This window comes from Diadema antillarum, unplaced genomic scaffold (genome assembly GCF_040938485.1).
Source record: "Diadema antillarum isolate AM-2024a unplaced genomic scaffold, OU_Dant_1.0 seq00001388_RagTag, whole genome shotgun sequence".
Taxonomy (NCBI): domain Eukaryota; kingdom Metazoa; phylum Echinodermata; class Echinoidea; order Diadematoida; family Diadematidae; genus Diadema; species Diadema antillarum.
The window spans coordinates 41,373-68,597 of NW_027272143.1; the positions used below are offsets into that span (position 1 = coordinate 41,373).

The following is a 27,225-nucleotide window of genomic DNA, read 5'->3' on the forward strand; positions in this document are numbered from 1 at the left end:
TTCATACGAAAAGAAGGACGAATTAGAGACGGCAGCACACTGGGTGTTTGTGCCAACTTGGCAGTTTAGCTCATTATCAATCATAGTTAAGTCCATCCCATCAAGAATATAGACCCAAGCAGTGTAGTTCCAATAAGCCAGTTCGGGGCTCCAATTTGCACATGAGCAGAAAAAGGTAGTTTTTACCAACGGGGCATGTTGGTTTTTAAATTCACTGAGATAAATATCTGTGATGAAATGATTGAGTAATCCGTATTAGTAAAAGATGCTTGCCAGCACTTCCACATGACAGTGAAAGTGGTATTTGGCAACATCAATAGAAAGGATTGTTAAAACATTCAATGCAAAATAATGAAATGGATGCTTTCCAAAGTGGTAATTGACAGTCCATTCTGGTTACCTTGTCTACACAAGTACATCTTTGGTTGAATATGATCGATGAATTCAATAAATTGTTATATCAGGCAAGCCTATGCATCATGTCGGCTTATTATGGCTTATGGCTTATGATGCGGAGGTTAGAATGGTCCACTAACATCAACGGGGGTGTGCAAACAGTACCATACCTGAGGGATGGCAGGTGTCTCATAATGACGTCCAGGGCCTGGACAGCGTCGTAGGGGATCTGGACCACCTCTCCCTTGAGGGCGGACTCCAGCAGGGAGAGGCTGACCTTGCCTTCATACTTGATGGCGGCCTTGAATATCCTGTCCTTGCCCTCACCTGGGAGGGTCACCTCAAGCTCCACCTATGAAGGAAAAGACATACATCATGAAACATACATGCACATAACCTACAATGTACATGTACAATGAAGAGTTTGGTTGCAAAACAAGTTAAGCACCATTTTTAAACTTTTTAAAGTTCATCATCAGATAGAGCAAAATATGACCTTTTCAGTAATACCTCACTTGTTACATATTAAAAAATATAATTGAAGTTATGATAAAAAATATCCCATGTTTTCTCTTTTTTGGCAGCTTAAATCACAAATATCTCAAACTAGAATGGAATTAATTCATTTTGCAATCAAAATCTCCATGAACAAATAAATTATTTTCTTTGCAGTGATTCTATAGGTCATTGAAGTGGCAATACAGAATTGTCTTATACTCTTATGAATATGACAGATACATTATACAAAACAGAAAGAGCCATACACCTGAGCATACAGAAAGAAAGTAAGAATGCATCACGTGACTGTTGATGAACTTGATTATCCCTCATGTCATTTTGACCAAAACCTTAAAAAAAAAGGAACAAAATGTAACTAGAAATATCACTTAAGGTGATTAATACCCCCGCCCTGTGACGACAGTCTTACCCAAGGAATGATCTTTCCTTGATCTTCTGCCATTTAAATGCCGTTACCATGGCAACGCAGCTTCCGACACGTCCGAAAAATATGTCTTGCACATCTTCCCACCAAGACTATTGTGTGTGCCACATTTCATAAGCTTTTGTCAAAAACTGAGGAAGTAGTTCAATCCACAAGATCTTTCCTTGATCTTCCGCCATTAATATGCCATTACCATGGCAACGCAGCTTCCGACACGTCCAAATAATATGTCTTGCACATCTTCCCACCAAGACCAATGTGTGTGCCACATTTCATGAGCTTCAGTCGAATACAGAGAAAGTAGTTCAATCCGCAAGATCTTTCCTTGATCTTCTGCCATTTATATGCCGTTACCATGGCAACGCAGCTTCCGACACATCCGAAAAATATGTCTTCCACATCTTCCCACCAAGATCAAGGTGTGTGCCACATTTCATAAGCTTTGGTCAAAAAACTGAGGAAGTAGTTAAATCCGCAAGATCTTTCCTTGATCTTCTGCCATTAATATGCCGTTACCATGGCAACGTACTTTTGGGTACTGTCAAAAAATGCGTCTTGCACATCTACAACCAAAGGCACACATCTGTACCAAGTTTCATGGAAATTGGGCAAAAACTGAGGAAGTAGTTTGCAACACAAAATTTTCCATCATTTTGGCTCATAATATGTGAGCTGTTACCATGTCAACATACTTTTTGTCACTGTCAAGAAATGTGTCATGCTGACCTATATCCTAAGACAAACATTCAATATGAATTCCATGAGAATTGGAAGAACACTGATGAAGCAGTTTTGCCATGAAGCATTTTGCCCTATATTTTACCAATAACATGCCGTTACCATGGCAACGCACTTTTTGCCACTACGGAAATATGTGTCTTGCACATTAACATATTCAGATGAACATCTGTACCTAATTTCATAAAAATTGATCAAAAACTGTGGGAGGAGTTCGCGACGCAAGATTTGTACCCATTTTTGCCCATAATATGCCGTTACCATGGCAACGTACTTTTGGGTACTGTCAAAAAATACGTCTTGCACATCTACAACCCAAGGCACACATCTGTGCCAAGTTTTATGGGAATCGGTTGAAAACTGAGGAAGTAGTTCGCGACGCAAGATTTGCAACGGACCGACCGCCCGACCGCCCGCCCGACCGCCCGACCGCCCGCCCGACCGTCCGCTGATTCCTATATACCCCCTTCAAACTTCGTTTGGCGGGGGTATAATCATCTGCTGTTTCAACGCTAACATTGTACCAGGTAAGAGGTAAGTGATAAAATTGTATTGTAACCATTATTAGGTAAAGTATTAATGAATCCAAACTTAATTTTCACAGCCCATCTTACTTGAATATTCATTCTTGTTTTTTTAATACACTACTAGTGGCTACTAGTTGTGTTTCTGTGGCAAGTAAATAAACTTGCATTAAGGAAAATATCCACTTATCATAAACGCAATGCTCACGTGTATGATATACGCACAAACAATAAACATACAAGTTTTCATGTGTTTTATGCAACTGGCATTATCAAAATAAACATTTACTGTATACGCCATATATCTAGCGAGTCTAAATTTTCACGAATCAGAACTTCCCAACGATTTCGCGAGTGGTTAAATTCGCAATCGTGGAATCCTGTACCGAATGGAGAAACGTATCGCATGTGTCACATTTATAGCGTGATCAGAGTCAATATTCTCGTGTGTCTTTAATTTCGCGTATAGCACCTGACTCGCAAAAAATTCGGCGTATACAGTACCATACTGCCCCTGATGTCCATTACATGTATTTCATCATAAAGCTTACTCACACCAAAGGAGCTACAATACATGTGTTATAAAGAGCTCTTGAGCTACAAAGCAAACTGCCAGCAACTGAACTCACAACACTGTTAATCTTTTTTTTTTCTTTCTTTCTTTGCTGCAATGTAGGCAAGACAGAAGCAAAAGTGAATGATATGTGTGGGAGATGAAATTTGCCAATAAAAATGGCTTTAGCTAGGGTCCCAAAAAACAATGAATGGACAAACTCTAAGTCACAGGAAACTTAGTTTTATGGGATGTAAAACCTCAGCTATAATTTCTGCTGGTATACATTATGTTCCCTTGCATGATTTTGTGACGAGAACTGATTTCATGCCATGGTAACACAAGCTTAGGAACAATGGCTCATGAGGATGAGTTATGGGGATATTTTTTCCACTTGCGCCATCATAAATATCTGCAATGCATCAATATGGTCGACGTCAGCCCGGAACCCTTCACTTCTAAAAACATCAAAGATCTTTAAACATGCTCAAAACCCTGCAGCCAGGTTCATTACATTTAGTGTACATCAACCTGTGGATGGGACAAAAGTATTGCCTCACCCAAAGAATCCCTTGGATGGTTGCCACTGCAAGAGAGATGACGCATAGGCAGATCAACCTGCCTCTAAAAACACTAAATGAGACTCTGAATATTGACCATTGGAAATACATCACTCCACAGATTCAAAAGGGCATAACAACCAAGTCTAGCTTAAACGGTAATTCCAGCTTAAAGGGGCATTCCAGACTATTCATATTATTTCACATGATGTAGTGCATAAGTCGATAGTGTCATGTACAGATTTGTGGAATGTATTGTTGTCCATGAGTAGATAAACCAATACTCTGAAAAACCCCAAAAGTAATAAACTGAACAAGGATGATGACATAGGAGGCTGACATATTCCAGTAATGGAGCCATGTAATTCCATACAATAACACTTGCTTTAACAAGGCCACCTGTGTAGAATTTATGCCTACTTTCTTCTTTTGTTCTGCTTCCTTGAGCATCCAATCATGCATTCTTATGTGACACTGCTACAAATGTACATGTACGTCATCATCCTTGTTCATTGTGTTTTGGTATAAATTTTGAAAACATTCTTATTCCTCATCCCGATCACTATAAATTCCAAAACTCTATACCAAGTACAGCCAATTTATAGATGTTTGAATGCAAAAGTCTAAAAGTCATCTGGGGAGTCTCCTTTAATCACAGGAGAATAAATATCTATACAAAGTCATTCTCTCCTACAACCCAGAAAGGGTGGAACGACCTTCCTTCTTCAGAAATTTCTGCACAACGACTACCTCTGCCTGCATTCAAAGTAGAGATTTCAAACCTTGAAAAATTTGAAGAAAAAAAAAACGCCAACTCAAGTTAAATTCCTTAGTGGAATGCTCCAGAGATACCAAATCCAAATTCAAATAACGCTAGTAACTTGAGGCCCATTTACATTATACATTGAAAAAGCACAATTCAAATTGTGGTTTATTTGTTTTTTAGTGGTTTTTTTTTTGTGGGGGGGGGGGGTTGCGCTCTAGTTCACAGGAATGCAGGCATTAAAAAAAAAAAGTGATCCAACTGCATCAGTTTGAGCGAGACCAACACAGACAGGAAATAGAAACATGCCATTGTTTGTCAAAAGAAAAGAGTATGAAAAATGATATGGATGCAATGAAATGAAAAGAGTCCAGAAAGCATCAACAAAGAAGAAATATCAATCTCGAGAAAAGTTTTACAATTGCTACTGTCAGCATAAAAGGAGCACATGTGAATGTCAGCATTATACAAGCCTTTGCAGTCAAGTAGGCTATTATGATGAGGTGCCGTGTTAAAAGCAAAACTGGCAAGTAATGTTGATGATGGCACATCAGGCAATTGGATGATTGCCCAGGTATGGGGAAACTGCACGTCCCTGCAACATACACTTCTCAGAATCATGCACTGAATGGCTCTCAAGTATGCGAAACCAAGCACTGACATACAACACTGGGAACAGGGAAAGGAGGGGGAGGGGAAAGGAGGGGGAGGGGAAAGGAGGGGGAGGGGAAGAGGAGAGGGAAGAGTGAGGTAGAAGGGGAGGGGGGGGGGGGGACAGATAAAAGGGGGTGGGAGGTAAAGCATGTCTTTTCTTCCTGAAACCACAATATCACCATACTGACATATCTGTGATGCTCTCTCGTTTTTTTATGGCATAATGGTATGTTTACGACTATCGGATTAACACTCTATCTCACATTGACTCACTGTATCTCCTTTACTTGTTCTTGTCTTTATCTCTCAGCATGCTACTGTCTTCTTTCTACTGTAAAAAGCTAGGCTTGACATCTTCACCTACTTGCATCAGGAAACAGTTTTACACTGCCAGTTGTCAATCAGTATTTTCACATCAGCCCAATGAAAATCCAAGCTCAAGGTTTTTCTGCGATTGTAAATTAGCGCACTATTTAATTTTCTATTCACAGCAGCCCGAAGAGAGTTAGCCTGAAATTTTTTCGAGTTAATTTGATAGCTGAGCATGCGCAAACAGCATCGGTAGAGCGCGTGCTTTCGAAAAATTACCTGCGCGATAGCCATCTTGTATGCAGCTTGCCTCAATCGATCGGTTCACAAACACTAGGCACAATGGGATGCATCACACTAAATTCTTGAGGCGAATTCACATTATCAACTAGCGCGGTGGTTCACACATTTTCTCGAGCCTAGCTTTCAAATTAGTGCGCTAATTTGAATTCACATTATCACAAAGCGTGCTATTTCGCCATTGGGTTATGAATATCCAAGCTCGAGATCCTGAAAATAATGGCTTTTTCTAAACATCAGGCTGATGATTTAACACCTTATTTGCATCGCAATGTTTAACCCATGGAAATGCGGCTTTAAAATAAATACGCACTGGTCATACACAGTAATATATTTCTCATGTGACCTAACACACTTCCTGTCTTTTTCCTGTTGCAGAATATGTGCATGCATAGTGCTTACCGAAAATGCCATGATACTTTGCTAATGAGAACAGTACCGAGTGAATTACCTCAATATCTGTTATCATATTTTTACCAAAGAGGAAGACATCAACAAATCAACATGGAACTTTATACCACAATATTCAAATGTGAATACACCTAGAACTGAAGAGAGTGCTCTCAAAAGATTTCCACGGGGTTCAGCTCTCAGCAGGGTGAGCACTTCACATCACAATTGTATAAAACCCACTTCACATGATCATTCTAATCTCACCTTCTCCCTTTCAATAGGAATCTGCTCCTTGCAATACATGTTTTTCCTCCCATCGAAGACTGGCAGGTTGTTCTGGAAGTACCGCCCCTTGTAGGCATTGACCAGTGTGTCGATCACGTCCCTGGAAGGGAGAATTCATTACATGTGACAATTCAAATATGGAGCACTCAATTGCTCGAGAGCAGAATGGTTTCAAACTTCCGTACGTAATGGGCTGACGAGAATTAGCCTTTCAGCATGAAAGATGTTGCTCACTTTCTAACAGTATTTGGACATACACGTAGGCACTTCCATGTCATTGATGAGGACAAGCTATTGTACCACATGAAAGATAACACCACTGAATACCCCATGCAAGAGACAAGGATATGGAATCTTGTGCATTCAAATACTTGCATTCGCGACTAAACATTTTTGAAAATCAAACCTCATTTTATCTATTTGATCTAATGTCTCCATCATCTTATTATAAAATATGCCACTGATGAGACAAAAATCTGGTATTATTGTAAAAGCAAATATTAGGATGCAAAATGTGGGCTAGACTCTTCTTTCAAAGTTACATTTATAAACTCATCTAATTAATTCCTAGCTTCTCAGATGAAAAACTGAATATGATAGATTTGTGCTGTGTCACAGTGGGGCTAACAGAAAAGTATAACACAAGAAAAAACAAAATTGGTTTTGGTTTTGCTCTGTTTTGGGGGTGTATATGTACATCATGTAAATTACAAGGATTACTTCAATATCACTATTCCTTATTGATATCTGCACTAAGGCTGCTAAAGTCCCCACATGAAACAGATTTTGCAAGAGTTAGACTATAAAAGTGTTTGCACCATCATCAAAAGCCATACAGTACTCCGCAAGAGCATTGCTGACTGATTTCTTCCATAGCACCCTGTCTCTTGTGAACCTTTTGTACACGTGTCGAACATGCATCATAGGGTTAACATCTTTATAATGTCCTACACAATGATGCTCAGCCTGCATTTTGAATGGCATCCATCCGCTTTATCTCCCAAAATCTTGTGCTCTTGAGATATCATGACCAAAGTATCATGAATTTCTTCAACAGATACCACGGTGTACATTTCAGGAATGCCGCTTGTTTCAGTTTCTACTTTATTTTACAGAACATCTGTCGTCTGTCCACATGTATACGAAGAAGGGTTACTATCAGCGAAACAAAATCATGGCCACACACGTACAAATTTGTACGTGTACAAAGATATGATAAGAGCATAGTGAGCTGTATTCCATTCTCTCCCTCTTTCAGTCTCCTACTTTCTCTCCTACTCAATCTTCACATGTCTCACTTCCTTTTACCTGTTGATTCTCCTGGGACATTTCTCTGGCGTGATTGTGACATCATAGTGGTAGAGGTCGAGGGGCGGGATCTTCACCTGGAAGTGATTGGCGCGCAGTGCGATGGGCCGCCCGTCCTGGCCGAAGCCCGGTCTCCTCGGCATGGCAACGAGTTCGGTCGAGGTGGGCTGCGGATTCGGCCCCGGCGGGGGCTGAGGGGGCTGGGGAGGGGTGAAAGGGGGCGGGAAAGGGGGCTGGCCTGGGTTTTGGCCCTGGCCCGGAGGAAACTGGGGCACCCCTGGACACAAGAAACGAGAGGGAGAAGAAAAAGAAAAGTATAACAGATCTCTTTCATCTGAAAATCCATATAAGTAGCATTACCTACTGAATATTCTCTCCTTCTTTGTCTTATGGTCAATGCATCCAATCAATCACAATGTTTGAATTCTGAGGTGTAGCACTTCTGGTATACCACCAAACATTATCAAGTATAGATCATAATTCCCTAGAAGGCACACAGATAAAATCATGTTGCATGTACAGTATGTACATGTTCACTGTATGAGACAGGAAGTTTCTCCCATTCACAAAGTTGTTTTGACTGATAACAGTGAAACATACAATGTAAGCAAAAAGCTCCATGGGAATTCTGTTGACATTCCATCAGACAAAACACTTCAAAAACATTATGCCATCAAATTTTACAGCCCTCTGATTATAGTGTTTGTAGATTTAGTATTATGAGAACATGAGGTCATTTCTTTATGGAACCTCACACTGCAACATAGCCCTGGAAATGTTGCAGCTTTTGCCTCTTTACTCATATTGCAAAACAAAAAATCACAAAGGTGGTTTGAATTTTAGACCATGGTTTAAATTCAGTTCATGGACTAAAATAAGCATGAAATACACTTACCTTTGACATGTGCATATATTAAAATGTTTTTGTTACAATGGTGACACAGCATTAGCTCCTGCAGCAACTGCTCCAGTCCTATTTTCTCCAAGGACTTAGGGTTATATTTGTGGGTAGAATTTATGTTTGGCTTTAGTAGCGAGCAGATATTTCATGGGAACAATTGTCACGCAATCTGTCATGCCTATTTATAGGCACAAGAAATTTGCAGAAACCATGGTCTATACAATTTGTATTTCAACCACCTTCATGAATTTGGGCCAAGAAATTCCAAACTTTAAGTCAATTAATCACAAAATACACTACTGTAAATTGTTAATTTGTTTAGTCTGGAAATGAAGACAATGCAAAATGTAATACTAGCTGACTAGACATCATCTTGCTGCATAAAACATGACTTGTAATGTCACTTATTCTCTACATTTGTAAGGCACAATTGTATACATACCATATGTTTTGGTGTTTTTATGTTTGCAACTTACAGCAGATGACAATATTTCAAAAAATGTAACAACCTTAAAAAAAAAAATGCCTCGGATTTACAGAAATCTACCATGCATTTTTTTTTTTTTTAATGAAGTGACCCCCAGGAGGTTGTGTGAGACAGGATGTAAAATGACCATAGCTAAAGGTATTCTACAACACACTGATCCAGACTGAGGCAAGTTGTATGCACAAATAGCAAAGAAAGCCACTGATCATGTCATTCCCAGCTTTTGTAGCTGAAATGTTTATCATTGCATCATACCTATATACTCTTTCATTTATTTTGCAATCTGTATTACTTGTTTCTGTACAGACTGCATGTCACTGCTCAAGTTGACTCAAAGCCAGGACATACAGCTTGGAAAGAGGCCCCGAGTCCGTCATGAAGCTAGCCTTGGGGTTACCTTAAAGGGGAATTCCAGGTCAGTTTTAAGTCAATCTGATAAGAAAGAGTAAAATCTTACAATCATAACAGTGAAAATTTTATCAAAATCAGATCAAAAGTAAGGAAGTTATGAAATTTTAACGATTTGCTCCTTTTTGTACCTTTCCATAGGTTGACAGTTGATATCCATGACTTGTATGTAAAATCAGTGAGCTGACGGTGTCATCACCTCACAATTTTCCATTGATCAAGTAAAAAAAAAAAAAAAATCTATTTTCTACAGTTGATATTCTAAATGAGTGAGCTGCTGATGTCATGACCTCATAATTTTCCATTCGCTATGTAAAAAAAAAAAACTAAAATTCATTTGTTCTTGTATTAAAGTGGAAAACAATGTTATTCCATGCTGAATATCTGAAAGACAATGCTCAGTCAGATATATCAGGATTTGAGACTAGAGCAAAATTGTGTTTGATTTAAAAAAAAAAATTGGAGTTTATTTCATAATTTTATATACAATGTATACTGTACAATGTATGGCAAATTGTGAGGGGATGACATCAATTCACTATTTGCACATACGTTGTATATGATCATATTGATTGTTCACGAACTGTTTCACTACAATTAGTGAAATATTACAATATCATAACTTGAGTTTTGATAAAAACTTTGTTATGCTTGCAAGAGTAAAGTTTATTCTTTTTTTTTTTTTTTAATTTGAATCCGAATAATCGATGTTGAGTATTGTTAAATACATAAAATGTGAACAATAGTTACTAAAAATGTTTCCAGACTAAACCGTCTACAGTTATGGTTTACTGAGAAAAAAATACCGGTACTGATATCTCCTTATATTTTAGCCTTTATTGCAAAAATTTTATATGGTATGAAGTTTTGTGATACAAAAGACCTACACAGGTGCATCAAATGTAATATCTTGAAATTTTGTTAAAGCACTGCTCCCAAAGGTAAACAGGACCTTTAACCCTATAACAACTGAACCAGACACCATTTCCCAACCTCAAATCCACTGTACCACCCATACAATTTATAGCCACCATCATAATTGTTTGTGTGCATTTGTGGGATGTAATGTACTACATTATGTATGTTCCTTTGCCTAATTACTGTCATCCCTGTTATCAACATTGCACAATGTACAACTACTACAAGTGTACTCTGAATTTCATTTTTTTTTTTAAAGTGCAAATTCCATTCACTCTATTACTACTGACATACATATGCCAAAAGCAGTATTATTCCCTCTGACTTCTGAAAGAGGCAAGTAAAGTGCTCTTTCATTACGCTACAAGAATACAACAATTTTGCAAAATTCTCTACGTACATGTATGCATATTGTTTTTATACCCTTGTTCTGCTGTGACATTACACTGTTGTGCACCCCAAATGTACATCATCTGTACATAATACGTACAAAAAAGTAGTCTTCTCACCCAATGATGCAGGCATAAAGACTTTAAAAATTCCTAACTCATAAAGGATTGTCTTATTTTGCTAAAACTTCACTGCTGCATTCTGCTGAATTAATATTGCTGCATTCACTCAATCCACATTGTACTGTACATGTTTGCAGAAACTTTCCAATCATGTTGTGCACATGAGATAGCTGAACTTTAGCCATGACTGCCATCTCACAATACTCACAAAATTACAGATTTTCAAGCCAATTTGTGAATATTATGGCACAACAATAGCGCAGGATTTTCATTTTAATACGACCATTGTCCACAGTCAAATATCCATTTCATAATACAATTCATATGTCTTCCAATATTTTTGCCTGAACTGTCTGTAGAGTTACATTATTAAAGGTCAAGTTATGAGCACCGATGTTCACTTGAAAAGTAATGCTACATTTTGTACACAACTCTATTTTACCCCCATAATACTCTACAGTTTGTAGGTTTGCTCACTACAGATCCATAATTGGTCATTCTTTGAAAATCCTTCAGTTTTGATCACTGTTTTCATCTCTGAGAATTTTTATTTTTCTTGTGTTTTGGAATAAAGTCAAGCATGACTAGATGTCAAAGAACATCAAGTCTGCAAGTTTCTTTTTCGCAGCATATTGATACTGTAAAAGCAGAAATTTTTGAAAGCATGAAATTTTCATGAATTTTGCAAGGAGCCAAGATTCACGAAAATGAAATGCACACAAAAGTTTTTGTCGAGACACAGTGGATTGAATGCTACGTGTAGTCGCAAACTCGCACTAGTTTCATACCGTGGAAAAGGTCAATGGCTCCAATTCTTGAATGTGATCTGGTTCCACAGTACAGGCAAACAAGTGTGGTTGCATCTACATTGTATGGTCTTAGTGGCTGTATACAATCACACAAGTGTGCCAGTACAAAAGCTGGTTACAACCACATTAACACGCAATGTACAGTGTACTGTGCATCACACACCGCTATCATGAAGAAAGTAACCTCATTTTTCTCAAATTCTAGACATCAATATCTTCTAGTGGTTTTGTTACGGGAGGTTAACTTGGCCTAACGAACCATCATAACCACCAAAATACCCAGACTCTCAAACAAGGTGTTTGGTCGATCTCGGTCATCTTGTCGAACTCCTTTATTTACATATTCCTCCGCGGAACAATCAAGTGCCCAGAAATGATAGTACAATGCACATGTATCCATAACACTTCCCCCCTAAAAGAGTGCATTTAACGTTTTAACACAAATGGACTCTATGTACGTTGGCACAATATTTTGGAACAGCATTGTACATTCCTCTTCCAATTCACTCTTATAACTCCATGAGTTTACCATGGTTACATCATTATAAGAACACATAAACAAAGTATGCTATGGCTATATCATCATCACAACCTGTGATAAAACATGTACGACTTTAGTACCATTCAACATGTTCCAATCTTACACTCTCGTGAGTTACTGCTGCTTGTGAATTACAGCATACTGGAATTGCATGTAGTTGTGCAACACTGAATACTGCAATGTTAACTTTTCTCAACACCTTAACCTTTATGCAATCATGTTATGCATACAGCACAAACAATACATTTGTACCAAAATCATGTGGTTTCCTCGTTAGAACACACATGCAACATAAATCAATTTTTTACACTGTCATTATCAAATGATTAACCTGTGTACAACGATTATAAAACACGTCATCTCTTCCACAAGCAACTGCATATAATCCAACTGTTGTAATCATATTACAACCTAAAACCAAAACATCATATTCCATGATATGTGACTTGCATATACCTGTAGACGTGGTGTCAGCATCTATTGAAATGTCAAGATATCAACAAATGTCATATACCCGAATTATGTTTCTAAAAACTTGCCTGTCAACATACAAAACACCAAGAGTATGACCTACCTAACAAAGCATCAAATGAACCTGAATGAGATATCCCCGATGATAACCTGTGTGTATACCTGTATACATCCCTGTATAACACAGTTCGCTTAAATACAATTGTACATGCCTGTTGGTATATTGGATCAACTGTGAAATACTGGACACCTTCGCCAAGGCAATGATTGAACTATAACAATGAGCAAAAGCTATGTACATGTATAACTATATAATTTCTGTACCTAATACAGTATACATGCTAATTAAATCCAAAAGGCAACATCCAATAAACTTAGGGTGTATGCCACAACAAATTTAACCAATACCTGTACATGTACAAGTATAAAACTTCAAATACCTGAACGGTACCTACATTACTCGATACATACTGTGGATTATTCTTCTGTGCATCAATCAAAGAGCTCTTGTTCAACCCAATCTCAGTTTCATCTACAGGCCGAGACTCATCCACTATCTGATGTGATTTTGATGCTGCGGTTCTACTTGCTTCTACATCATCTAACCGACAGAAGAAACTCCCTTCTAGACTCATATCCTCTGGACTAGCCTTCAATTCAGACTCCTCTGATTTTCTAGACATGGAACGTGTGACTACACAAGCTGGGAAAACTTCAGGGAATTCCTGAACCAATGCAGCTGTCTCATTTCCTTCTTTATCCAAAGGGACTGCACTGACCACTGGAATAGTCACTTTGTCTCCTGCAAGATCATTGCCTAATATCAATGCTACACCATCCATAGGAAGTGACTTCCTAACACCAAGGCTCACCCTTCCTGAAACTAGGCCTGACTGCAAATCGACTGTGTGAAGAGGGGCTTCAACGTAACCTCCTTCTACTCCTTGTAACAGTACACTTGTGCCTGTGGACGACGTTTGCCCAAAAGGAAGGACACTGTCGAGAATCAATGACTGGGATGCACCAGTATCTCGCAGGATGGTAACCTTTCTGGCTTCATCACACCCTACCAATGACACATAGCCTACAGAAGTGAATGGTTCATACTGAGACTTAATCTTGTCTTGATCAGCTGACTTAATCACACTCTGAACTTGTTCACACCAATCACCTGCCGATTCCACTGAACGACTCACCAATCCATTGGGATGAGACTTCTTTTCTTTGTCTTTTTCCTGTTTTTTCTTGTTCAGAATGGGACAATTAGACTTCACATGCCCTGGTTGCCTACAATGGAAACACACAATAGGCTTCTCAGTGTTCCTACCTTTCTTGTCAGTCTCATTTCCCACCACTAGACCAGCTTTCACCTCTGTCTTACTGCTAGAATTTGTCTTGCCAACACTTAGACGATTAGGAGCTGCATATTTGCTTCCTACATACCTGTTTCCATGACTACGGGACAAAGTATACTCATCAGCCACTGTACTAGCTACCAACAAAGTTTTCACTTTCCGTTCCTCAATATGCGAACGCACCTCTTGAGGTAGCGAACTCTTAAACTCCTCTAGTAGCACAAGTTCCCGCAAATCATCAACAGTATCCACGCCTACTGATTGCAGCCAACGAGTGAAGGCAATTTCCTTCACTTTTGCAAATTCTCTGAATGACTGTGACTCCAGTTTTCTACTATTCCTGAATTTTTGTCTGTACGCTTCAGGAACCAAGGCGTACGCGTTCAGAATTGCCTTTTTTACTGTTGCATAATCCTGAGCTTCTTCGCGCGACAGTGAAGCATAAGCGTCACATGCCTTTCCCTTTAACTTAGTCTGCAAAAGATGAGGCCATTTTTCTTTCGGCCACTCCATGCTATCCGCCACCTGTTCGAAATGCAGGAAATACCTATCCACATCTCCTTCATCGAACTCAGGGACTATTCTGACATTTTTGGCGATATCAAAATGCCCACCACTGACGCTTACACCATACTCTCTCTCACCGACTTGACGAGCCCTTTCAAGAGAAACCCTCTCTCTCTCTAACTCAATTCTCGCTTTCTCAAGTTCAAGCTCTTTCAGACGTACTTCTACACTCCCTTGCACATCACCAGGGGGACTACCTGATATGCTATGCAATGCCTGGAGGGGAAATACTTCTTCATCTACAAGAAATTTAATTGTCTGCTGTGTAATCTCTGACTTTTTCATTGTGCTCTTCACAGCAGGAACCTTGTAGTTTTCTGCAACACGCAACAGATCAACCTTTTTCAAGGTTAGCAACTCCTCAACTGTGGGTGAATCCACAAACTTCTCAATGGAAAAATCTTGATCTTTCTCCATTCTGCACTAATAATGTACAGTTAATAGTGCAACAAGAAAACCTGACTTCTCACCAGCCAGCCAGCTGAAAAAAACCCTTTTCAATTGAAAAAAAACCAGTCGCACTATAAACAATAACCCGTATGCTATACCACACAAGACCCGACTGGGAATAACCCGTATGCTACACCACATACGAACCGACTTGGAATAACCCGTGTGCTAAACCACACACGAACAACAATGGCATAACCCGTGTGCTAAACCACACACAAACCACCGTGGAATAACCCGTGTGCTATACCACACACGAACCACCGTGAAATACCTGTATGCTAAACCACATACAAACCACCGTGGAATAACCCGTGTGCTAAACCACACACGAACCACCGTGAAATCACCTGTATGCTAATCACATACAGCTGTACAAACCGTCGTGGAATAACCCGTATGCTTAACCACATACGAACCGCCGTAGAATAACCCGTATGCAGAACCACACACGAACCACCACGTACGGGACCAACGACCAACGTTTGACCAACGTTTCCACGCAGACACTACAGCAGCGTATACCCAGATTAAACCATCCTCAACACTACGCACAGTGCCAAATTAACCCTTTCGATCCCGAAAGAAATACGAACGTGAGTTTCCCTCACGCAGACACAGAAAGACGACCGATTTACATCAAAATGTATACCATATCACTCCGCGTCCATCTCCGTGCATACACACACGTACACACACTACGCCGTAAACGCACCATGCTTTCTCAAATCGTAACACCTTCACATACAGTACACTGTAACAATCACGATGCAAACGACATACGTAGTTGCGCGACGTAAACTGTATCGCGATCGCCCATGTCCACGACATAGCATAGAGTGCTACACACGCTACTCACCGAAATTCATCGGCCAAGCGAGAACGAAAAAAACACTCCTGGCATGCCTGGGATAATATCAAACCCGACCAAATCACCTAAGTCCGCAGAAACCCTGCCGAACTCTCGTGACGTGCCCCCAATTTGTTACGGGAGGTTAACTTGGCCTAACGAACCATCATAACCACCAAAATACCCAGACTCTCAAACAAGGTGTTTGGTCGATCTCGGTCATCTTGTCGAACTCCTTTATTTACATATTCCTCCGCGGAACAATCAAGTGCCCAGAAATGATAGTACAATGCACATGTATCCATAACAGTTTTCATTTCACTCTCATCAGGATTTGTATAAGATGGATTGGAAAACAACTGCAAAGTTATAATTGATGGGGGACATACAGTGTACATGCTCATGTACATGTACATGGGTACGATTGATTATTAGACTGCAGGGTCCCAACTGCATAATACACCAGACTGCACTACCATTGAGCACGTTTCTACTGTACAACTCGTACATTTGCCAGCAGGTAGGTAGGGCATGATCCAATACAGTGCATGCACCCTTGTACATTTGTACTGCTGTTATTAGATCTACATTACTTTTCATGTTCCTGTTAGTATAAGCATGTATCCTTTAAAAAAAAAATGAATAAACAAATAAACAAATAAATGAATTGGACATTTCGAATGCACAGATATTTACAAAGTTTACCTACAGTTGTATGTACACCTACAGTGTACATTGTACTGGCTTTGCATATTCATCTGTTTAAATTTAGAGAAGAGTGCCCAAAATCTAACCAGGTACAGGTGCCAGAATCTGATCAAGTACAGTCTTACAACAGTGGTCTACAACTTTTTGTACCTTACAAAAAACAACAAATTCTATTGTCACAAAACACACAAATCACATCATTTCACAAACTGGCAATTGTCATTAACCACAGGGAAGTTCCCTAGTCACCTCCAAAAATCCGTCAAAAATTACAAATTTCACCATCAAAATTATGCAAAATCAGTGCCATGGTTCCAAAGCGCGCAGGGCCATGCATGAGAAAGTGTCATCGTAAAGGCACTAAAAATCAAGAAGGATGCAATTTTGTGGTGATTTTTTTTTTCGCTTATCACAAGCTCCAAGTGAAGTGTGATCGTATCTGCAAAAAATGCAATTATAGGAAAAACAAAAGCTCCATAAGTGCCGATGCAATGACTATGGCATGGGATAAATGCAGGAGCAGACTTGCTATAATTCAACTTCACCACCAGGCGTCGCAATGTAGTATACATGTGTAGTAAGCAATATGAACAACCTTGTGCCAACAAGGTATGCTGTGCCACACTTCAGCAACCCTCATGATTGTCGTACGCATTGCCATTGACATTGAATGCATATATAGAATAGGGTCTAGCACTACCTAGTGTAACCTACATTGTATTTTAGTAGAATAAATATTGCAGAAAAGCTTACACAGCCAGATTTCGGACAGCTTACCAGTGTCTACGCTTGTCCTTTAAAAAAAAATGTTTTAAAAAAAACCTCAATATTTGTCAAAAAGCGCAGACAGAATTTGTGCATTTTTTCTTCTTTCCATCATGGAGATTGAACATGACATGTGTGTGTAACAAAAAATCACTGTGCAAACTTGCAACAATTTGAATGTCAGATGCGAGATGGATGAAAAGTGAACAGGGCTGGGGCTTCAGCTTCATGGGCATCTCAGTCCGGGAAACCCGCTCATGAGGACCGCCCCCACGCCTCATGAGGCCCGGGGGGGGAACGCCTCATGAGGCCCCCTATTCACTTCTATTCATCTCACATCTGACATATAAAGTGTCGCAACTTTGCACAGTGATTTTTTGTTACACACACATGTCCACTATCCATGATGAAAAGAAGAAAAAATCCTATCTGTTTTTTTTTTTCAAAAATCGAGTTTTAATCAATCGATGAAGAGCGCCCATCAAAACACGGGCGCCAGCGTGTTCGCACAATGCAAGACTGCCGCACCTAGCTGCCTGATCTGACTAGTGAGTGAGATTTTCATAACTCGGCATCTCGGCATGCGAATGTGCCTGCGAGCGAGGGTGTGGGAGGGGTTTTTCCCCCCTTTGGCCTCCCACGGTAGGGAGCTTTTTCAATTTTTAGCTCTTAATGGTGCGATCAGGTGCATACTTAAGTGACTACTTTTTACTTATTTTGAAAGACAAAAGGGGAATATACCTTCAATTGCAACTATTACTTTAATCTTTTGAGCTATGCTTATTATCATAGGCCCTAGTTGCAAACTTCGCCCGATGCGTGAGAAAAATGGGTGTCAAGCGTGAGATCGTGAGATGGCCCCTGAATGCTTGTGTCTCACGCAGAATGTGTGAGACTTGGTAGCTCTGTCATGGGCATGACCGGGATGCTGATGAGGAAGGATCCTTCTAAGCAGGAGCCCCCTCATCACCCTCATGCATGTGATGAGTGGGTTTTCCCGCCCGAAGTGAAACAGCCAACAAAATGCTGTAGGCCCTAGACAAAAAATTTACGCACATTCACATGAATTTTATTCATGCAGTTTGAACAGTGACCGAGTGAGCCCGGCCCTGGCCTGGCCCCCCTAATGTAGACCTACATACACACTTTTCTCCTGATTTTTATACCTTCAACATATTATATCACAATCAGACAGTAGGCCCTACAGTAAGTGTATCACTACCTGTGTTTCATACTGTTGTGTTAGGAGTGTTGTTGCAATGCAATGGCCAATGCGCTACGCAATAGTATGTAGAGGAACCAGGCCATGCCATGTAGACCTCCTACATGTAGGCCTATGTAATTGTACATGCCGACCGCGCCGGCAAACAGAACGCTTTCGTTCGGCTACAGCAACCTTGGTATCAACACGACATACAGGGTCAAATTTCGCTATAGCTTACCATAATACGGGAAATTTGGTGGAACTGGTGGTTGATACATGTCCCTTGTGTAAATTTCCTGTGTAAGCTGATTCACTACAGAGGCAAAAGAAGCCAAAATCCGTCGTTTACTTCATCATTACTTTAATCGTTGCTTCTTGCACGTCCCGACTGTGACTCGACCCGGAAGAACACACTCGCATACATCACGGGGGTCACAGAGGTCGCGAGCAGCCCTACTTTCGTGTTCACATCCAACCGCGTTCTTTGTTTGTGTCTGTCCTTCGCTCTTGTGTGCATGGATTCTGGAGTGAGGAATATGTTTTACTGGTTCGACAACCAGGAAAGAGGGGGCCAGAAAATAAATTATATTGATCTCCTCACGTAATCTAAATGCATGGCAGCTGCTGGCAGAGAACAAAGAAGTGATTTGCAATGCTCTGAAAGGATAATAGTGTTGGTAGATGGACGGCCGTAATAAGGCAAAACAACGTAACTCAGAATATCATGTTCTGAGAAAAACGACTTTGAAAATTCAATTGGTTCCCATTTTTCCGTCATAGGAGCAAAACACTTTTGAAGCAGCGAAGTTTCTTAGGCATTAATAAAGAATATCTCGGGAAAATTTCAGTAAAATAGGACTTCCCGTTTTAGAGTAATTGCCATGTTTAGAATAGATACAGCATTTTACCGAATCACAGCACTGTGCTGATGAGTAATTCTAGTTTGCCAAAAGAGCGTATCCTTAGTTACGTTGTGCGAGAATCCTCACGCGGCAACATATCAATTAGGCAAAAGAACGTATCCTGACTTACGGCGCGTAAGCATTCTCCCGCGAAGCTACTTCAGTATGCCAAAACAACGTATCTTGACTTACAAATATCTGCGCCTCAACCCTTTCATCAATGTAATTAGGCAGAATGACGTATCCCAACTCTATGGCAACAATCTCTATGATTTATTTACTTTGACAATTTTGTTAACTGGATGATAAAAGTCCCGTTATGTGTTTTTAGATATACATAAGGAATAGTAAAACACGTTAGCTTGCAAAATGATCGATGCAATTGAACATTTTCGGGTTTTTTTTCTGAAAACTTACCGAGTATGTACTAAAATGTAATTAGTTGTTATCTACCAATTACCGTATATTTTTGTTTTACTTCATTTGCATACACAGTTTATAGTTTGAGATGTCCATTCTTTTTCATTATCTTTAAGTGTATGTTTTTTATCTCTTGATGTAAGATTTTTTTCATTGGGAGCATAATTATATGTGGTTTATCATTCATGTTGTTTTAACAAAAGCATGGATTTGGATTAATATTGACAACTAAAGTACGAGTTTGGGTAAAGTCTGAAAATGGATTTCATTACACTTCTTATGCCATGTGCTACAATTAAGATGAACTTGAAATATGTATATTTTTTAGTATGAAAATGCATGAGTGGTAACTATTATGACTGTATGGGAACTGGCAAAAAAAAACTAAAATAAAATGGGTATAAAAAAGAACTGTATAGACATCTGCACATACACTTCGTTTCAAAGACACATACACGCATGTGTTAATATTGAGACTCCTGTTTTAATTTCTACCTTTTCTTTGATTTATTTAACGATTTCCATTGAGATGAAAGGATTTGAACAGACAGAATAATATTAAGTACTTTGTTTATCGTTATAAGTTGTTGATGTTTGGTTGATTGCATGAATTGTATCCGGAAGGTTAAAATGCCTCAATTCTTTGAACAACAACAATAATAACAATGATTTATCAGGTAAGTATGAATCCAGGTTTTAATGTTTTTAGGTGTAACTTGACCACACACACACACACACACACACACACACGCACACACACAACCAAGCAAGTACAACACACACACACACACACACACACACACACATCTCAGACTTGTCAGAGGTGCAAACATTCTCTCAGTTGAATAACTTTGAGATAGACATGACAAACGTAGATGCAGAGACTGATTTACATTTTCTTAAAGGTTTATAGGGGAAAACATGTGTGTACATCTGTTTCTCAAAGACAACAGCATTACAGAAATCATTCGATTATTTGCAAGTCTTAAAAATATGAAATAGGTATCTACGCTTTCTTCTTACAATCTAAGATAGAGTTTAATATGCCATTATGCTTTTATCACATTGAAAGCAAATCAGCAGCAACTATAAACATTATCATGATGGTAACAGAAATAGAAAAAAAAAGTAATTTACTTCCCGAGTAAAGTAGCCTTTATTATTACGTACCACAGTTGAACAGAACCATGGGAGCAAAATTTTCAATTTCAATAGAACAGAACATTTTTTTTTCTGGAGATTAGTTATACTTAGTTATATATTACCATATCAGACCTTTGCATCAATTTTTACCTTGGAAGATCAGAACATCTACAAATTACAAATTATGAATAGCACACAATGTATTTTTAATCCTTACTGTTGTTGAAGATCAAGTGTAGTAAGAAGTAAATACTTGGGTAAAGAACAATTATCAGGCAGCTGAAACGAAGGGAGAATTTGCAACAGTATTCACTTTAAACACATTTCAATAAACGTCTTATCACAACAGCGATTTGCTGTGCTGCAATACATCTGCGTTGTCTGAGAGCTCCCGGAGAGATTAGGCTCAAAATAAATCAAAATTATGCAGGAAATAAAGGTTACTATTTCCCTGGTTTTCTGAAATATGTTGACAAGTTTCAATCAACATGATATTGATTTTGCGGGCAAGCATTTACAACAATATTTACTATGAACAAGTGATAATTTTACCTAAAGTTGATAATCATCATTTCAAAGGGCAATAAGCCCTCATCATATTTTTTTTGAAATAGAATCTTTAGTTTCATATCAATATAAAAAAAGAAATCTTTCTTGTGCCTTAATAACGTAAGAATAGTCATTAACATTTCACAGTTGAGTTTTGCGAGTTCTTAATTTAACTGTGAAAGATTTACTTGATCCTATATAAACAATCCGAGTGTTATTATTTTTCTTTTAAAGTTGACTGATCTAGTGCACAATCCACTCCATCTTTCATGAGATTCTGACGGGCGTGCAGAGCTGTTCTGAAATTTGTATAGTTGCTCCTTTCTCTGCTTTCGAACTGCTCGGTAGACCACTGCAGGAAAATTAAAAAAAAAACGCAAGAGAATAATTAACACAAAATAAAATGAGGCACTCTGTATTTTCCATAAAAGAAAGCTAGTGAATTTCAATTCTGCTTTAGTTATGTGATTAGATTCTTCATTAGACATGGTTGTTTGTAACAAATCCTCTCTCACAGACCCCCCCCCCTCCTAAAAAAAGCAAAGAATATGAGAATGAGTATTTATGAAGAGTTTGTTCGCAAAACCGATAAGTCCGTTTTTGAAGATTTTGAAGTACAGTCTCTCTCATAAAGTACAATATGATATCTTTTAAATTATATACTGGTCAGTCCATAAAATCGAACATTTTTGAAGTTGTGGTCAAAAGAAGCAAACAATTTCGTATTATTCTCTTTATTTTTCTTGACCCTTAATCGCAAATATCTCCATTTAGCAAATATGGACTTATCGTATTTTGCAAACAAACTCTTCAAATAATGAAATACACTCACAGTATCTATTATTCAACATCATACAAATACCCCTTGAGGATGCACACGGCTGTGTGTTTGTTTTGAGACAGAATATGGTTACCATTTCATCAGTTTTCATTTAATATTATAATTTTTTATCGCTAAGGAATGAACTGTGAAATGTGGTATTCTCAAATTATCAGAAAGTCATCATCATGGATTCTGCCTTCTTTTCCTTTTTTTTAATATTTTTTTCCAAATGCCGGCTTGTGTCGCTAGTGATAATGACAAAGGTGGGATTAATTTCTGCCCCCTTCTCCTAATACTTTTTTGTATGAACTAATAGGTGATTATTCAACGTGTACCTTTCATTGTACTTGATACACTGCATTCCTTTTCTGTGCTGGTCTAGGCTGGCGGTTGGTGTGGACACTGAAAAGAGAGACAAGCAAAAAGTTCAACACGAATGTTAATATCACCTAAAGTAGACGATTGGGTCTGAATATTTGAACTTTACATAGTATTTAAAACCATCTAACTTGATGATAAATATTTGAATTCCATAAGCTTTTGCCCTCAACATTTTTATGGGGAGGGGTGGAACGTATTAGCATGTATAGGATCTACCATGGCAACAATGCATTATATCGTATCGAAATGAAAAAAAAATGTTTTAAAGAATATGTACAGCTGACTAAAATTGCACAAAGAATTAAAAAGAAAATAAATCAGGCCTCCATAGTTATAGCAGGTAAAGAGTACCATTAAATATTACCTTATTTTTTAGGTTAATTTTAAGTGAGTAAATTCCTGTATGTATGAAAACACCACAATCACATTCTTCATCCTTTCAAGAAATAACAAACAAGATCTAAGACTACTTATGTTTAGCCAAAGATGTAGACCAAACATTCCATTTTATCCCTACTTTTCTTGCCAAAGTAATGCTGTTAATGTCATTATTAGAACATATTGTGTGCCATCAGTTCATGTAGCCACTAAAGACTAAATGGAATTCATCAGTATCAAGCTTTATTGTCATTTGCTTGAAGTCGAGTCTACTGTTTACTATAAAGCTGTTACTTTACAAAACTGAATTTGAGGTAGAAGACCTCAAGTCGAATGTCGATGATCATAACAGTATATTGGGGTCCACTTCCTTTGCGCATAGGTAAATTTCTTTTGACAGTCACTACTTGATCTACTAGACCACTAGTAGTAGTACAAGTATCCTACATTTACATAGTCCTTTAATAGTAGAACCACAACCACACCAATGAGCCACGTTTTGCCAAGCCCACCGACAGGAAAGGCTGTCATACTCATAGATCTATGTTTGCTCTTTATTTTCGTAGCTTGCTGTGTTTTTTGTTTATTTGTTTTTTACTCATTGTTTTCTTAAATCTTAGTGAAAACTATAATTGAAAGTACTGGACCCTACTACTAGCATAGCGTACTGTCGTCCACTATGTACAGCCCAATCGCCGTACTTCGCACGGCGTCTGGTCGGGCTGGATCAAACTTAGACCTGACAAAAACAAAATAAAACTTACCGGTGTTACCGCTGATTTTCTCTTTGTGGTAGCATTAACTGGTCAGGAGAATATCCATTCCATGACTGCAAAACAGAACAACTGGCATGACTTCATAGTTCACACTGCAGCAAAGCTTGCCTGCCAGTCAACCAGTACTCTGCTACAGCACTGCTGCAGGCTGTTGTCGCAAGCGGCCCGGCGTCAGCGGCGGCACTACACTCACTGCCGCGGCTGAAATGGATCTGCAGCACGTAGCCGTATGTCTTGCACATAGAGTTAATATGCAGTGTAGCGTGTGTTGTGATGGCCACGATGTTGATACGTTGTTTTGCCGTGCTGACTGTAGCGCGCATGGCCCTGATTTTATACAGCAAAGCGCAGTATGATGACATACGTTCTTTTGCCGTGCTGACTGTAGCGCGCATGGCCCTGATTTTATACAGCAAAGCGCTGTATGATGACATACGTTCTTTTGGCGTCGCAATTTCCTTCTTTTTTCTTGAGAAACCACCATGAAAAAACAGTGTATGTAAAGATACGTTCATTTGCCGTAACAGCGAAAATGCTTTCTTTGTCATTTCTATACGTATCTCAGCTTACGTTGTTTTGCCTAGCTGGAAACGGCAACGTTGTGAAAAAGGTGTGTGAGATACGCTTTTTATCTCTGAAATGGTAAACATTTGGGAATTGAGACATTCACCATTAAAAAGAGCACATTTTATTTAGGAGCCATATGCTCATAACTCAAAATGCCCAAATTTTGAGTTACGTTCCTTTGCCTTATCACGGCCGTGGAGGCATACAAGTGTAGGGCCTACTGGGTATAGCGTTTTTGGAACATTATGATCCTAATTTAAAGACCCTCTCTCGTTTTGGTCGATGGAAAAAAAAAAAGAAATTTGGGCTACAACGTTGATGGAGTACAGTTATTTTTGAAACATTTTAAGACACTGTCTTTTTTTTTCAGAAACAACTCAATATTTTAAGAATTTAATTATTTGGGTTACGAGTCGTGTAAATATAATAATTGATTTATTTTTCTCATTGGAGTAAAAGGGAAATAGGGAAAGAGGAAACCGAAAGAAAAAGGAAGTTAAAATAAAAAAGAGGAAACAGAAAGTATAGGGAGGAAAGAAATGATAAAGTTACGGTTCACGTCGAAAAAAAAAGCCTGGATCAATGCATAATTTTTCTCTTTCTTTTCTCTCTTTTTTTTTTTTCCTTTTCTTTCTCTTTTCTTTTACTTCTTCTGCTCTTTGTACCTTGCTATTTAGCTTTCATAATAGTTTAGCACTTTGTGTCCTATCCCCATTGCAAAACGAATTTACATTGATACTTTTTTCCTGGAACACGCGGTCACAAGCTTTGCTTTTGCGGTTCCTTCGTGATTTTATTATGTTACAGAGAATTGTCTTTTGGTGTAGGGCCTACATATATAAGCTGACACACTTTATTGTCGTGACCAACTTTATATCATATTTTGTATTTTGCTGATTGCTTGTTTGCATTTTTGTTTCTTTTTTTTTTTGAAGTACATGTACAGATGGGAGTGAAATATGAAAACAAACAGCTTGAACTGTTCACTGTGTCTCGAGTGTAAGACCACAGTGCAGTTTCAGTAATTCAATTCAATTCAATTCAATTCAAAATAATATATCAATGTTCAAAGCCCATGCATAGATCAGACGATTAGGCCTATATTTTTATTCAAATGTTAGTCGTAAGATTGATTGTTTTGTAGAGACTGAGAAAACCAAACTTCCATCCTCATCATTAGTTGACATGTATTACACGCTTTATGTATATATTAACAAAGACATAATTGCGGGGTTTTTTTTCATCTGCTTCTCATTTTCATATGTACTTTGTCAAATCACATTCTTTCATATTACAAATATCCTGTACATATTATGCAATGTATATAATTTCTTTGTTTATTTGATGGAAGTGAAAATGAATTTGAATCTAGAATCTTGAAAACCCTTCTTCTGCAACGTTGTGGATAGTCGTTTGATTATTCCTATAAATTTTGATGTTGGCTCTCTCTAGTAGCATTTGATGCATGGTCGCTAACTAAGACAGGTCGTGTTGAAAAATCACCCCACGTCTTTTTCATCATTTATTTTATTTGGAGATGCATTAATATTTGTGACGACAATTTTTTTTCTCATTCTATATACACGCTGTATACCTTTTTTGGGGGGTAGATATTTTTATGTGTGTATGTGTGTGCTACAACAATGACTTGACGCTAAACTATAAATCGGAGTCAAAGTTATTTTGGCTTTCTCTCTGTCTCCTCCCCCTTTCCCTCTCTCTCTCTCTCTCTCTCTCTCTCTCTCTCTCTCTCTTTATCTTTTAGATCGGGATATAGGATGATGTGTTTTAGATGTTATATCACGGCCTTCATTTAACGGTCAGTCCCTCACCGTTTTTGTTATTAAGATGATATAATTATTTCATTATAATATAATCGCGGAATATACGAAGAAGTGTTTGTTTCATCTCATTGTTACTTTCATTTTAGATGGGGGATGGGAAGGGTATAGATTTGCCGCATCTTAAGATGACAGTTCCGTGGGAAAAAAAAATACAGTTCATACACATTGACTCAGTTTTTAGTAAAAAGTGAGAGAGATACATCTCTTAGAGTAACTCTTTTGAGTACGTCTGAATGGTATAGAGAAAACAATAATGGATCTATAAATGTAGTAATATGACGACATACTAATATCTAATTCAAAGAATGCATGTCATTCGTTTTCTTACTATTGAAAAAGGTCCTGTCTCTTTATCCATCAGGACTAGTCCTATATACCAGTATGCATAATACGTACATAATAGATAGATAGTTAGATAGGTAGGTAGATAGATAGATAGATAGATAGACAGAAAGACAGACAGATAGGTAGATAGATATAGAATATACATAGATGATTACACATAATGTGTAATTGAACAAACAAATAAATAGATTATAATGTGTGCGAGCGCGACACACGGTCATAATAAACACACTTATACCGTTATGTAAACACATTATACATTAAGAACACACGGAACAAAAATGAACGGAGGGACTGGCTTTTTTATATCGTTTAATGCTTAAAAAACAACGATAATGCTGCTACAACACCTATCATTATCACCGCAGTTGTACTTTGCATATTTCTCGAGGTCGTTATTAGCAAACGCCATCTTTCATCGCTTG

General features: G+C 38.4%; 1 protein-coding gene across 1 annotated transcript in view; it reads right to left on the bottom strand.

Moving 5' to 3' along the window:
- Positions 1-19,068, bottom strand: part of LOC139708915 (protein argonaute-2-like) — a 58,850-nt gene extending 39,782 nt beyond the window's left edge. Inside the window, exons 1-5 of the mRNA XM_071620880.1 lie at positions 18,911-19,068; positions 7,727-8,003; positions 6,398-6,518; positions 3,773-3,778; positions 567-748 (exon numbers count right to left, since the gene is read on the bottom strand). Of these exons, the coding sequence (XP_071476981.1) occupies positions 567-748; positions 3,773-3,778; positions 6,398-6,518; positions 7,727-8,003; positions 18,911-18,950 (626 nt within the window). The 5' untranslated portion in view covers positions 18,951-19,068. The remainder of the gene's footprint in view (positions 1-566; positions 749-3,772; positions 3,779-6,397; positions 6,519-7,726; positions 8,004-18,910) is intronic.
- Positions 19,069-27,225: the final 8,157 nt, after the last annotated feature.